Below are 14,303 nucleotides of genomic sequence, written 5' to 3' on the forward strand. Positions count from 1 at the left end.
CCATAATTGAAGTTGTGAGATTTTTCTCGAAAAACGGATAGATTTTGCTTCAAAAAGTTAGTATGGTTATTCTGACTTCTCACCTCCGTGAACTTGAATTTCAGCGATGTAAATGAATGTTTAAAAAAAAGTGAACATGTTTCCATATGCTTAACATGTGCAGATTGTGGCAACGAAGAAAAAAAAATCCCAGAAAAATGTATCGATTAGGCTTATATTAATGGAAAATTCCTCACTTCATGACAGAACTTATCAATGTCATTCTTTCTGAGGTGAAAATAAATGATGGAGGAGAAATACGTCAATAATTGTCATTCTACCAAAATTATTAATTGTCAGTATATCCTCCAATTTACTAAATACTACTTTTTAACGTACATTTGAAACTATTAATTAAGCCGTACTTCAATTAAGAGAGCTTAATATTATATTCCCACTAATCATTAAACTAGCTGATTGTTTGCACAATTAACAAAATTACTACTTTGATATTAAATTGGCCTCAATTTTGTAATATTAAAATTTTTTTTCTTTTTTTTTTTAAATTCTTATGAACAAAGCATTTTTATTCTTTTTTATTTATGATTAAAATAATTGGAACTTAGCTGGACCATTGTTTATGGTTACTTCCAGTAGGTAGCACTTTCATGTAAGAACGGAAAAAAAAAGACAACAAAAAGTTTTGAAATAGAAAAGTATTTACGTTCAAAAGTTACGTTTTCTGGTACCCATGTATGAAAAATATTCATATTGAAGTTTGTATCCAGATATTCGATTAGTTTGTTCAAAAAAACTTTGAGTGTTTTTCTTAATTTTTATGTATCATTTATAGTGGTAAGTGTAATAGTTTATGAAATATAGTAAATTTTTAAAACAAGGAAATTCTTTTATGCTACCCTGTATATTTCACTTGGTTATAACAACCATTACCAATGAGAAGTGTTTTATTCTAATGCATAAAACTAGATTTCTTGTCAATTGATACTTTAGCATGTATTTCAGGGTTTTTTCCTTTTTTTTAAATTCCTAAAATATGAAGTTTAGGAAACTTAAAAGATATTTTTCAAGGAAGAAATGAAGGTATTTTACTTTGTGGGTGGGAACTAACGATGTAGGCCATAGTAACAATGATGAGTTTACAAAGGAATGGGATTCCCTGTTGGACAAAGCAACCAACTGTTCGGCAAATGTCCAAGTGGTTGGTTTGCTTCCCAGGTATGGAGTGCATAGGAGTTGGTTAAACCAACGGGCTAGGTGTATGAACCTGATACTCAAGGAAATTTGCGTTAAGCGTAGTATCAGGTTTATTGATGTGTGGAGTAGATGTAAACGAGATTGGATTGCTAGGGATGGCCTACATCTGAGCTCTACAAGGGTCAAAATGGTTAGTGGTTTGGTTTTAGAGGCTTCAGAATCAAAAAACTAAGTTGGAATGGGGGGCATGGTTTAAGGAGCAGAATTCGAAAGGGTACTAACTATCGGGATTTTAGTAGAAACGGAAATAGGGTGGCTAATAAGAGAAAAGATTTTAACACTTGGGATTCAAACAATCGTGCAGCATTAAATAAAAGTAAGATGGGCTTACTTAAGGTTTTTTATACAAATGCTCGTAGTATTAGGAACAAGATGGAAGAATTGAAAAGCATAATTATAGACGAGAGGTTGGATATTATTGGAGTTACCGAGACATGGGCTACCGAAAGTGATGATGATTTATTATCTATTGCTGGGTATAATTTGTTTAGACAAGATAGAGTAGGTAAAAGAGGTGGTGGGGTTTTATTTTATATCAGAGACACTTTAATTTGCAATGAATTGGTAATTAATGATAAACCTAATGAGATTGATATGATTTGGATGGAGTTGATTAGTAATAAGGGCAAAAAACTACGTTTGGGGAATATTTATAGGCCACCCAACTTAAGCCAGGGTCAAGACGAACAGATGTTTAGTATTATTAGTGACATTTCTAGCAAGGGGTCAGTCATCATAATGGGAGATTTTAATTTTCCAGGAATTGATTGGAATAATTTTTACCATAGTAATAGCAGAGAAGAGGATTTTTTGAAAGTAATTGGTGACTGTTTCTTAGATCAAATTGTAACTCAGGGTACTCGACAGGACGCGATTTTGGATCTAGTTTTCTGCGACATGGAAGGCTCTGTTCAGGGGTTATGTGTAGGGGAACACATTGGAGATAGTGACCACAACAGTATTAGGTTTGGGATTAAATTTGATATGCACAAAGTAGAGAATTTTAGGTTTGTGCCCAATTTCAGAAATACTGACTTTGTGGCACTTCGGCAGAGTTTGAAAGCAGTTTTTTCTTCTGGATTGGACAATAGCGATGTGAATCTTCAGTGAACAGAGTTTAAGGAAAATCTAGTGAATACGGTTAGGGATCATGTTCCTTTTAGGAGAAAGGGTGTTAACACTAAAATTTGGCCAATGTGGTTCTCCAGGGAAACTAAAGACGCTCTAAATTACAAGCAAGCTGCTTTTCATAGGTTTAGAGAAACAGGTCACAGTGCAGATAGGCTCCAATATTGTAAGGCAAGGCGTAAATTTAAGTATTTGGTACGGATTCAGAAAAGAGAGTTGGAGCAAAGACTGGCAGATAACATAAACAGGAATCCCAAGAGGTTTTTTGCATACGCTAATTCGGGGAAAGTACGAAATAGTCATATTGGGCCACTGGTTGATGAGCACGGAATTTTAACTCAGGACGATAGTGATATTGCTAAAGCTCTTAATAACTTTTTTTTCGAGTGTTTTTAACGATAACTGTATCTCAACAGTTGACACCAACAAGACACAAGCTATAGTACAGCTTGAGGACTTTGTATTTACCAGGGATGACGTTTTACTTCATTTGAAAAAAATTAAAGAGACTAAGGCTCCGGGCCAGATAATATTTATCCGAAAATTTTAGTTGAATGTGCAGAGGAATTAGCAGATGTAATCGCAAACATTTTCAATGCTTCTTATAATTCAGGGACAGTGCCAGAGGACTGAAAGCTGGCTAACATTACACCGCTCTTCAAGAAAGGGTCTAAAGGGAGTGCGGGAAATTACAGACCTGTGAGTCTAACTTCGGTGGTTTGCAAAATTTTTGAAACATTGATGAAAATTAAGATAGTAAATTTTCTAGAGACTAATAATCTATTGACTAGTTTTCAGTACGGTTTTAGGAAAGGTAAATCTTGTGCAACTAATTTATTACATTTCAATGACACAGTTACCATGGCTTTGGACAATAAGAAGCCTGTAGATGTTGTTTACATTGATTTTCAAAAAGCTTTCGATAAGGTACCGCATGTTGCTCTACTTAGCAAATTAGCTGATATAGGAATAGGAGGGAAAACTTTCATTTGGGTAAAAAATTGGCTGACCGGAAGGAAACAAAGAGTAGTTGTAAGGGGAAATTATTCTAATTGGAGTGAGGTCTTAAGCGGGGTTCCTCAAGGATCAGTGTTAGGGCCTGTTTTGTTCATTGTCTTTATGAACGATATTCACAAAAATATTTCTGGGAACATGAACTGTTTTGCTGATGATGTCAAAGTTATGGGGACTGTAGAAAATGAAGAACAAGCAAATCAGCTGCAAGAGGATCTAGATCATATTACGGAGTGGGCTGATAAATGGGGTATGGCTGTTAATGTTGGGAAATGTCAAGTGCTACATTTAGGGCATGGAAATAAGTGTACAAGTTATTATTTGCAAGGTTCAGTCATTAGTCAGGCAGACAAAGTTACTGATCTGGGGGTCCTAATAAGTCAGGATTTAAAGTTTAGCCAACAGTGCAGCATTGCTAGCAACAAAGCCAATAAGATGCTTGGGAATATCAATAGATCTATTTCAAATAAATCTAAAGAAGTTCTTCTGCCCTTATATAGAAGTTTGGTAAGACCCCATTTGGAGTATGCTGTTCAGTTTCGGTCTCCTTATCTTAAGAAAGACATTAATGTATTGGAAAGGGTTCAAAGGCGGGCTACAAGGCTAATAAGTGGACTTTCCCACTTAGATTATGATTCCAGGCTTAGAAGGCTAAAAATGTACAGTCTTGAGCAAAGAAGAGACCGAGGGGACATGATTCAGCTGTTTAAATTTATTAAAACGAAAGATGTTACGGGGCTAAAGTTTAGCACTGAAAACAGGACAAGGGGTCATTGTTTTAAGCTGTTTAAATCTCAGGCTAACATGGATATTAGGAAAAATTATTATTTTAGCAGGGTAGTGGAACCTTGGAACAGCTTACCGGAAGAGGTGGTAATGAGCAAAGGAGTAGACAGTTTTAAGAGGGCCATTGATCTTCACTGGGGATTTTAAATTGGCTAGGACCAGTCTAGCTGGGCCCAGAGCCTGTTGCTGGTCGTCACTTTTGTATTTGTATTTGTTTTTGAAATTTGAGACAAATAATTTACCTATGCATAGACATAACTATGCTTCACATACACTTAAATCTTAAATGCAAGTTATAATTATTTTTCAAACTTTGCATGTCATTGCCTCAGCAAAAGAGATATATATTCAACGTTGTTGTTTTTTGACACTGTATTACCTTTGAGATTTAAATAGAATACAAGACATACCTCACATATTCAATTAACACAAAATTCTCTCAAGATTTAGAGGAAAAAGTGATTTGATCAACATTCCCTGCATTAGTATCATAAAGTAAGACTGTAAAAGACTGAATAGCCTTCAGAGCAATTGATTGGAGTTTATTGCATGCAGAATATACCCTTTGCTATGATACTGGAATACAAATACATAGAATTTACAGTTAGGAGTAGAATAAGAGATACTAAGTATTTTATTGATAAAAAACAAAATTATTTCATGCAACTAATAACTACATTATAAAATGTATCAAAAAAAAAAATCATGCATCATATTTAATTAATACCTTATTAAGAATGCGAAGGTCATCGAGGATTTCATTATCTTCAAGAAGAAAATTTAACTGAGGTGACAATGAATTAAGAAAAACAACAGAAATATGAAGGCAAATATTAAATAATCTTTCACTAACACACATTTCAAAAAGGCATTAAAAATGGCAAGAAGTATATATACATAATGTGATTAATGAGAAAATATAATATATATGTTACGCTCAGTGAACAAGAATTTAACTGATAATTACTTTTATTAATTGATTTGATTTCATCAACAGTTATTTTTTCATTCAAATACCGTTTGTTTGTTCAATAGATACTGTTATGACTAAGAATATCATCCTTTACTTATTCAATCAATCTTTTAACACATTCATTTCATTCTAGCATGCTTTCCAGAGGATAAGTTGTGCATGCAACAACTTTCTGACCAGGTCAAATCAGAAAGTAAAATGCTACCAAAAACTTACCTCTGAAAACAAATGGTGAATTTAGAACAACAGAACCCGCCAAGCAAATAACATGTTAAATCTTACATACATAACAAATTAAAGCAGAAGTAAATATTGGACTAAAACTAGTATCAAATTCTTATCAAATCTCATCAATTAAATCAAATTTATTAGTTTGTATGTTTTCTTAGATAAGTTCTTTGTTTTCAAATCTTTTCTAATCTTAATTTTCCAGTACAAAATCTTAAATGATATTTAAACAGATTTGATAAATGATAGTAAACATTATATCAATGCAACTGTGTAGAAGTTATCAAAAATTCAAAATGTTTTTGCTTAAATAACTTTAAAACTCTCAGCAAGTAACTATTTAAATGGTACTTATAAAGATTCAATCAAAAACTAAGATTTGTGTATCACGTAGCCCTGAAATACAAAACGACTAATATTTCAACTTTATATAACATAACAACAATAAAACATTTTCATTGAAATTCTTAAACACATATACAACAAATTATTTTCACAATATTTAACAAAATACAAAAGGATATTTGGCAAAGTTTTTCTCCTTTTTTCAGGCATAGGCAGAGGATCATTAGGCCGTCTTCGTAGCTTTCTGGTTGTAACAGGTTTTACTTCCATTGAATCTATGAGAAATAATCCCAATCATTAAACTTAGTCAAGCTCCTCAGAGTTACCACTTAAAAAAACTTTCATAAAATCTAAAGGGCATCTTCAGGTCCTTTTAAGGCTAATTCAATATTTTATCACAAAAGCACCAGATGTGTAAAGCTTGGAACCCAAAACCTTTTGCACTTTTTTTATCAAACTTTATTTCTTGACAAAATATAACATGAAATATAATTCCAGAACCCAAGGACCAGGGTGGAAATCAATTTATAGTGAACCAAACCACAGAAATCTCTTTCGAGTAAGAACTAAGAATATTGTGCGCATATTCTACCATGGTATTTTAGCAGGTAATCCTCATATATATAATAGCGAATTCCCTGACTGAGTAACGCTCCTGACATCACCAACAATGAAACTCGCGCCATAGCATAACAATTTCATATTTTTTGGTCATGGTTAGTATGCAGGGGAATGCTTTATTTTGACAAGTCTGAACTAGATTGGATAACTTAACTGTTTTACTGGTAAGACTGTCACTTTAAGAGAATGAAGAAACGAAAAAGTGGTCAACAATGAATGCTTTCTACAAAAGTTTAGGGTTAATCCACTGGAGTTAGGGTTAAAATTTCAACTATCAAAATATCACCAAACAGGCCATTGCTTTGTTCAAGTGTAGAAGCAATTTTCATCCGTCATACCTTGACGGGCGACTTTCTAGTTGAATAGGAATGGTACATTACTGCTGCTGAAGGGGCTAACTATGTAATTCAAAATATTGGAATAATGAAAAAGTAAATGCTAAAATTTCTGTAATACAGTGGTAATAAATGTTTAAGAATTAATCTTATAAATACCTGTGTAGCATTTTTTTTTCATAAAATATCTTTTGACTATTTTGTTTTATTTATAATATGAGTGTGTGTGTGTGCATGTATGGAGTAAATTTTCTACTTCAAGAAATATTATAATGTCTGAAGATTGTTAGCTGCAAAGGAAAACTAATATACCTAAATATTGATATCCTTTAGGTGTATCATTTCCAGTGGAATAACATGACTGCTTACACATCTGTACTTTAATCACAAAATTAATAGAAAATAATGGTTTATTAAACAAACATTTTTTTAAGTATAACTTTAAAGGTATGTAAAAATATTATTCATAAGAAAGTACTATATAAATGCAATTTTTAAGACTAAGGTTCAGCTGAAGATGGAAATAGTTCACAACAGAAAATAAAAATAGCTCAGAATTAAAAAAAATAATTAATCTCAAATGCATATTAATTTAAAAGCTATTATCAGAATGTCTTGAAATATATCACATAATGTGCATGCTTGTGTTTTACATAAAATTCCCTGTCAACAAAAGGAGACACATTCCCCCAAATAAGTGTACATAGTTAGTGATAAATTTAGAAACCCATTGAAATTCAAACAATAGAATCACCACACAAATTGTAAATAAAATTTGAACAAATCAATGATTATACAAACAACAATTTAGCTTCTTTGATCGCATAAAATTATCAATAACCATTACTTGTTTTTAGTATATATTGCAAATAAATACTCTGCATTAGCTTACTCGGCTACTTTTTGGAACCTTCAGTATATATTGCAAATAAATACTCTGCATTAGCTTACTCGGCTACTTTTTGGAACCTTCAAGCAGAAGATCAATTTCACACTCAAGAAAATAGCGTAAAATACTAATAACCTTAAATAATGCTTTCAGTAATAATTTTTAACAATTTTATCTTTTGCTTAGAAACCTTCAGCAGACCTTTCAAATTGTGATAAAGCTCATAACAGTAGAAACAATGTAAAAATGCATTGAAATTATGCTTAAATCAAGCAGAAAGTTCTCAATGGCTCTTCTCAAAATAGCACACATTTGATCAAGTCATTTTATTTTGAAAACTATGTGCAAATTAAAACAATATTCAAAGAAATGCACCTTGAGACTGTTAAGAAAACTGTACTGAAAAACAAAGCTGCCATGAACTGTCTTAACAGCATATTTGTCAGTACAGTTACAAAAAAAAAAATCTACTCTTAATTTGTATACCTTCTAGGATAAGTCTTCTGACGATTGCAAGATCAGCGAACTGCAGTGAGCTCTTATCTGTACAAAATATGGAATAACAGTTCAGTAATAGGACCAGAGCATCACTGGTATACACATCAATAGAAAGAGCAATTGATTTTCATTTTTAAATGACCACCAGGTTAAAGCCATTGTAAGGAGCTTCACAGAAAGATCACAAAATATAGAGCAAATTTTTGTAACCTAGCTATTACTAAAACTCCACCTTTTTTTTTTTCAAATTTATTTCAAGTAATCTTTTTTATAAAACAAATTTAAAAAAAAAAGAAAACTACAGCATATAAAATTAAATAAAAACAATTTTACAAACAGTTTCACATTTATCAAATTTACTACAGGTTGAAGTTTAGGTCATTACAACAAAAATATCAGACTATAAAAACTTCAAGATTTTATTACTAACATTACAGCAAAACCTTGTTCATCCGAATAATTTGCATCAAATTTGTAGGTTCCCTTATTTTCAATTCACATAAATGATAGTTAAAAATTTTGTTAGCAAGAAAGTTACTAAGTGCACAAAACATTTACTTTTTACATTGATTAAATTTACAGCTCCTAAATTGATTAAATAATAAACCATGGTTAACTAATGAACATCATGGCAAGGATGTGGTGGCCTGATTAGTTAGGCACCGGACTTGTGTCCGGAGGGTCCCCGGTTCGATCCCAGTCAGTCGAAGATAAATTTTCTTCATTAATGCTGATGGGAGGACGTTAAATATTCTTGTGGTCACAAAGTCTTCCAAGTGAAATGATACCTCCGTGGGAGCTGGACCAGGGACTGCTCGGCTGCCGATCAGGATCAAAAAATCAGAGCTGTCTTCAGGGCCCCATGCAACTGGTACACCACAAATAGTGGTGGATACAGGGGACTCCAGAGTAAAAAGTGAATATCATGGCATACTTTGAGCATCAGCCTGACACTACTACAGCTAAACTACACTCAGGAACATTGAAAATAGCGTCCCAAAAAAGCAGAAAGATATAATACTGAAACTTTGCAAAAAGAAGAATGACATCTGATATGCAAATGATCCAAGTATGGTGTCAATGCGCATGACCGTTTACCCACAGTATCAGTGCAATCGGGAAAAAAGGTGCTATATAAATCAATGCATAATTTAAGATTTATAAATGTTAGGATCATATCCTGATTATTGGAGAACCTTAAAGAGTGAAAGACACCAGGTAGGCGAGTTAGAAAACGTTTCTCACAGTTAAGGGAGTTTGAGAGACATTTGATCATTGGCATGAAAATTGCGGGCTGGTCGAAGAACCTCGTTGCTGCCCAAGTGAATCGTTCGGAGTTTTTCATTAGAAACTGTTGAAGGTAATGGACACAAAATGGTACTTAAGTGTGAAAAACCGGGTCTGAAACGACCAGAAAGACAAGGAGGAGAGAGGAACGAAGGATTGTCCGGCAAGTGCTCACAGATCCCACAGTGACTGTTCCACCATACAAGCAGACGTAGGAGTAGCAGTTGTTCACTGAACCATTCCTACATGTCTAGCGGAAGTGAATCTACAGTCCAAGCATCCTTTTTGTGTACTCCCTTTAACACCAAAACATAGGCAACTCCGTCTACAATGGTGCGAAGCCAGAGCAATGTGGGGTGTCATTGTCTGGCAAAAGGTGGTGTTCAATGATGAATCCTGGTTCGTTTTGGGGTCAGATTGATGGACTATAATACTTCAGCATATTGCATGAGTAGTAATAGCCCAAGTTTTGCTAAGAATACTAATATTTCAAAGCTAATAAATAAACAAAGTGTGATGCTTATGTAGAGTAGCTAAATTATCAATTCAAAATTCATTTCTCTGTTTCATGAATCATCTTAAACTAAGTGACGAAAAAGTCATATTATAAACAACAACAAGTTTATTAACGATTAACAATTGTATAAATTAAAATCAAAGAAAAAGTTACTAACTCACAGCCATATTCAAAATTAAACTTCATCTAAAAATATTTCTAATCTTATTTTGGTTTACTAATTCCAATTTACTATTACCAAAGATCATGTTGAAAAAGAGTCCATGATCTGCATTCCTAGATACTAGATGCTAACATCAATTCAGGGCCGTCAAGAGGGGGGGGGGCAAGTCTATGCATTGCACAGGGGCCCGTGAGACGTTGGGGGGCCCGCGAAGCGGTACCAAAAAAAAAAAAAAAAACGTTAAAAATTAATTTTTGAGTTGGCTATTCTGAAGTTAACATGGCAAGAGTACACTTAAGTTTCAACATTCCAAGCGAGAAATTCTACTTATCCCTTTTTCAGGACCCACTGTCGGCGCATCTCTTCAGGGTTTGACTATCTAATAGTGAGGCCCAAGGCCCACTACGCTTTGGAGGCCCCCCTTCTGTATTCTATCACAACTTCCCGAGGGTCCCTAATCTGGGCAAGTCACTAATGGCATAGGAACAGGGGACCCTCGGGTGTGATGCGATGTATTCTATCACATTAAGCCAACCTAAAATAATGTTAAAATAACGTTTAACATTTATTTAAAAAAAACTTTTTATTTTTTCACAAAAATACATGATTTTTTTAATGCTATGCATAAGTTAAAAAAAAAAATTGGGGCCCCAGGCCCAGGCCTGGTTGGCATGTGTGTTAATCAGGCCCTGCATCTGTTATGTATTGGAGCTTTAATTGAAACGGGAGAGAAAAGGGGGAAAAGTCGACCTTATGTCACAATCTTTCATTAGTTTACAATAGTAGCGCACAGGGCCTGACTAAAGTCAGTTGGGGCCCCGATGCAACTCTGGGGGCCCTTTCCCCTACAGTTTCCATTTCTCTGATAGCCCCGCATCATGCATCCGTAAACTTTATGTTTCAGTGAACGTTTTTTTATAAGTGTTAAATTTATCTTTTTTTTTTTCGGGGGGGAGGGGAGGCTGTTCAGAATCTTATCACAGTTTTGTATTAGTAGAACACAGAGAACACTTTAAATATCAAATCGAAACCACATTGGAAAGAAAAAAATGTTTACTTGATTGAAGAGGGAATGTTAGAATCTTTTCACTGAAGAGTGATCGAAGTCTCCATATAACGAAGTCGCAAGGGACTTTTGAAAATGTTCGTTATATAGAAACTTCGCAAAAGAGAAAATCGTAAATTTCTACGCCTAATTTTTAGCAAAGGTAATTTCCGATCACGCACGGAATAAATCCATTTTAAAACAGCCTGATCAACGTTGTCAACACGCAGGGGTGTGTACAGAAATTTTGGGGCTCATCACAAGTGACTTTTCCGGGCCCCCTACATATTTTTTACCCATATATTTCACCCCCAGTTTTAAAAATATCAACCCCCTTCAAGCTTGGACCCGGGCCCGGGCCAACAGTTGTCCCCCCCCCCCTGCATACACGCACAATCGTACTTGTTTTCCAAAATAGAATTGCATATTTCACTAGTTTTACTTGAAACGGAATTTTTATTTTTTAGTATATACTGGACACACTATTTGCCGGAATTCCGTATTTGCGGCTACATCTTTCTTTTTAATGCCGTTTCGACAAGTGATTTTTTTTTTTAAGTCAAACACTTTTTCTTCGACATTTTGAGAGCAACGCACAACGTTGCAGAGCAAGGTGAAAACGAGCAAAACGTGCACATGGTCACTTCAAGGGGGGGGATGGACATTTCCACTAGAGGGGCCTTAATTTCAAAAGACTCCAGCGCAGTGTCAAAACATTTCTAGGAAACTCATCCCCTCTATGATTTCTGCACTCCTCCTTTCAAATGCCTCCCCTTCCATCACCACAAGTGACAAAGAAAAAGGAATGTTGAAAGACAAGATAAGGAAGTTGTAGAATGAGTAAGCCTCGACAAAAGCCCCAGAAGAAAAACGTTTATTTTCCAAAACTTGGACACTTTCTCCCCTATAAAAAGTTGGCAATAGAGAAATTCGACTGTCTAATTCCTGAGCCTGAGATGCAAGTTCATTTCAAATGGAATTTTTATAAATAAGTAGGTGCACAAATTTGATTATTATTTTATGCAAAATTGTATGTGTTCACTTCATAAATCTAAATGTACTTTATTATTTTTCAATTTATGTGTTAAAATCATCTACTAATGGAAGAGAGAAAAGACTGAGGGAATAAAAATTTACTTTAAAAGAGTTTGGAGCAAAATTAACAGCACTTATTATTATTATTATTGTTATTATTTTGAAACAAACTACCTTGAGATAGTACTATTTCAAGTACTTTTTAACTGAATTCATTTTTTCTTATTTTGAAGAAGTTGAGCAAATTAGTAATTATGTAAAAATGACTTTTTAAAAATTTGCAACTGTATGTTCTTATTAAAGGAGGTAAAAAAACAAATCTTTTAAACCTGAACATATTTTTGATGACAGAGGTCTTGGTAAAAGTGCTGGTTTTCATTCAGAACTAATAGACTTTTAATGCACCTCAAAACATTTTCAAAATTTTGATGCTAATAAAATGCATTTTTTAATTGCTATTTAAAAAAAAAAACAATATCATAAAAATGTGCTATCTATATATGTTTACCAGGAAGCTGAAAAACTTTTTTTTATCTTCAAAGTAGTTTTTTGGAAGAAAATTTATGTACGTGAACCTAGAAACCCCCCAAGTTCGACAATGTTCACGCATAAATCAGGCTGTCAAAAAAGAAAAGAAAAAGAAGCAAAAATTCGAAATTCCTTGAAAGGAAATCGATCTCTGTTAGATATTGGTTTTTAAAAAGGGGGATCTTTAAATCTGGTTTTTAAATCTGGGGGAAGTTCACAGACAACATTAGAACAGCCATTCCTTCAAAATACAGAGACTACGACAGATGGTGCACCTCTTATAGAAGGTATGTTTCTTTTTCTTTTTTTTTATCCTTTTTTATTCTTTTCTAGGAAGTCAGGGGTCTGGTCAGAGGATATTTGGGTCCGTTAACGGACCCTTCACAAAAATCCAATCAACCAAAACAGACCTTTCACAAAATCCCAATCAACCAAAACGGACCCTTCACAAAATCCCAATCAACCAAAACGGACCCTTCACAAAATTCTGATAAACAAGATCGGATCTTTCACAAATTGTTTATTGAAAGAGCAAATCTGAAAGAAAAATAATGCATTTTTCCGTGTATAAAACTGATAATTTTTGGAATCTTTTTTGAAGTCAAATTAGAGGGATCAGCTTATACAAAATCTGCTAATTTTGCAAAAAAAAAAGATTGGCGGGCACACGGCACTCTTGTGATGCTCCTGCAAGCGATAAATAATTGCTACTGCCAAATAAATATAATGCTTGTTGTTTGTTTCTTGGAAAGAAATTAACAGCTGAAAATAAGTTTGGTTTTAAATAATTTTGTTTGTGTGTTTTTATCACAGTTAATTAGCAGCGGTGTTGTTGTAAACTTTTCTGAAAAGGCGTTGGTAAGCACTTTTCTCCCCCCCTCATGATTTAATAAACAATAATAATATGTATCAGCAAAATGAACTTAGAACTGCAAAGGGATAGTAAGGGTGGAGAAAAAATATGATCGCTTCAGATAGAGTTACCAACTTCAAAATTATCACCACTTAGCGTCTGGAGTTGAACCTTTATAATGACTTGATTAGAAAATATTCTCATCATTTTACTTTTTTACGGTGAGGTGCGATGTTTAACTGTTAGTTTGGGAGAAAATTATATGGGTTTAATTTTTGATGCTAACAAAGATGATTAACTTTAAATAAACTCTTAATTACCGTTTTTTCCTTTAGATGTCTTCATTTTGAAAAATGCAATAATTTAACATCCGATATGAGAATCATATTTTGTTCTTTTTTCAAGCGAACTTTGCTTTATTAGGATGAAAAATAAATAAGTCTCATTATTTTCGTTAGAACTCTCATTTTAAGTTTTAAAAGCAAAATTCCATTTTCTTTTATGAGTCAAAAATTGAAATGCTGAATCGATGGTTTATTTATTTATTTATTATTATTTTTTATTTTTGCTTTGACTGTGTCCACAGATATTAATGATATGTTTATCATAAGACTCTAAAATGCAATTTTAAAATAATTTTATCAAAAATATTTCTTGTACAAGCTGTTGTTGTATTTTTGATGCCTTCACTTTGAGAATTGCGATCTCTTTGCATCCGCTATGGGCATCCGATTTTTCGAATTTTTGATGTTTAGTAAGCTTTGTTAAGAGGTAAACAAATAAAATCTCTTTTTATTTTTTGTT

At 33.5% G+C, this 14,303-nt stretch overlaps 1 protein-coding gene across 3 annotated transcripts in view; it reads right to left on the minus strand.

The window, feature by feature from the left end:
- The window catches only part of LOC129230453 (sin3 histone deacetylase corepressor complex component SDS3-like), a 57,392-nt gene that overhangs the window by 12,097 nt on the left and 30,992 nt on the right, over positions 1–14,303 (minus strand). For all 3 annotated transcript variants that reach the window (XM_054864854.1, XM_054864863.1, XM_054864868.1), the window contains 3 exons: positions 8,060–8,116; positions 5,908–6,003; positions 4,910–4,971 (listed from right to left, as the gene is read on the minus strand). In XM_054864854.1, coding sequence (XP_054720829.1) covers positions 4,910–4,971; positions 5,908–6,003; positions 8,060–8,116 — 215 coding nt within the window. The remainder of the gene's footprint in view (positions 1–4,909; positions 4,972–5,907; positions 6,004–8,059; positions 8,117–14,303) is intronic.

Source organism: Uloborus diversus, chromosome 1, assembly GCF_026930045.1.
Source record: "Uloborus diversus isolate 005 chromosome 1, Udiv.v.3.1, whole genome shotgun sequence".
Classification (NCBI taxonomy): domain Eukaryota; kingdom Metazoa; phylum Arthropoda; class Arachnida; order Araneae; family Uloboridae; genus Uloborus; species Uloborus diversus.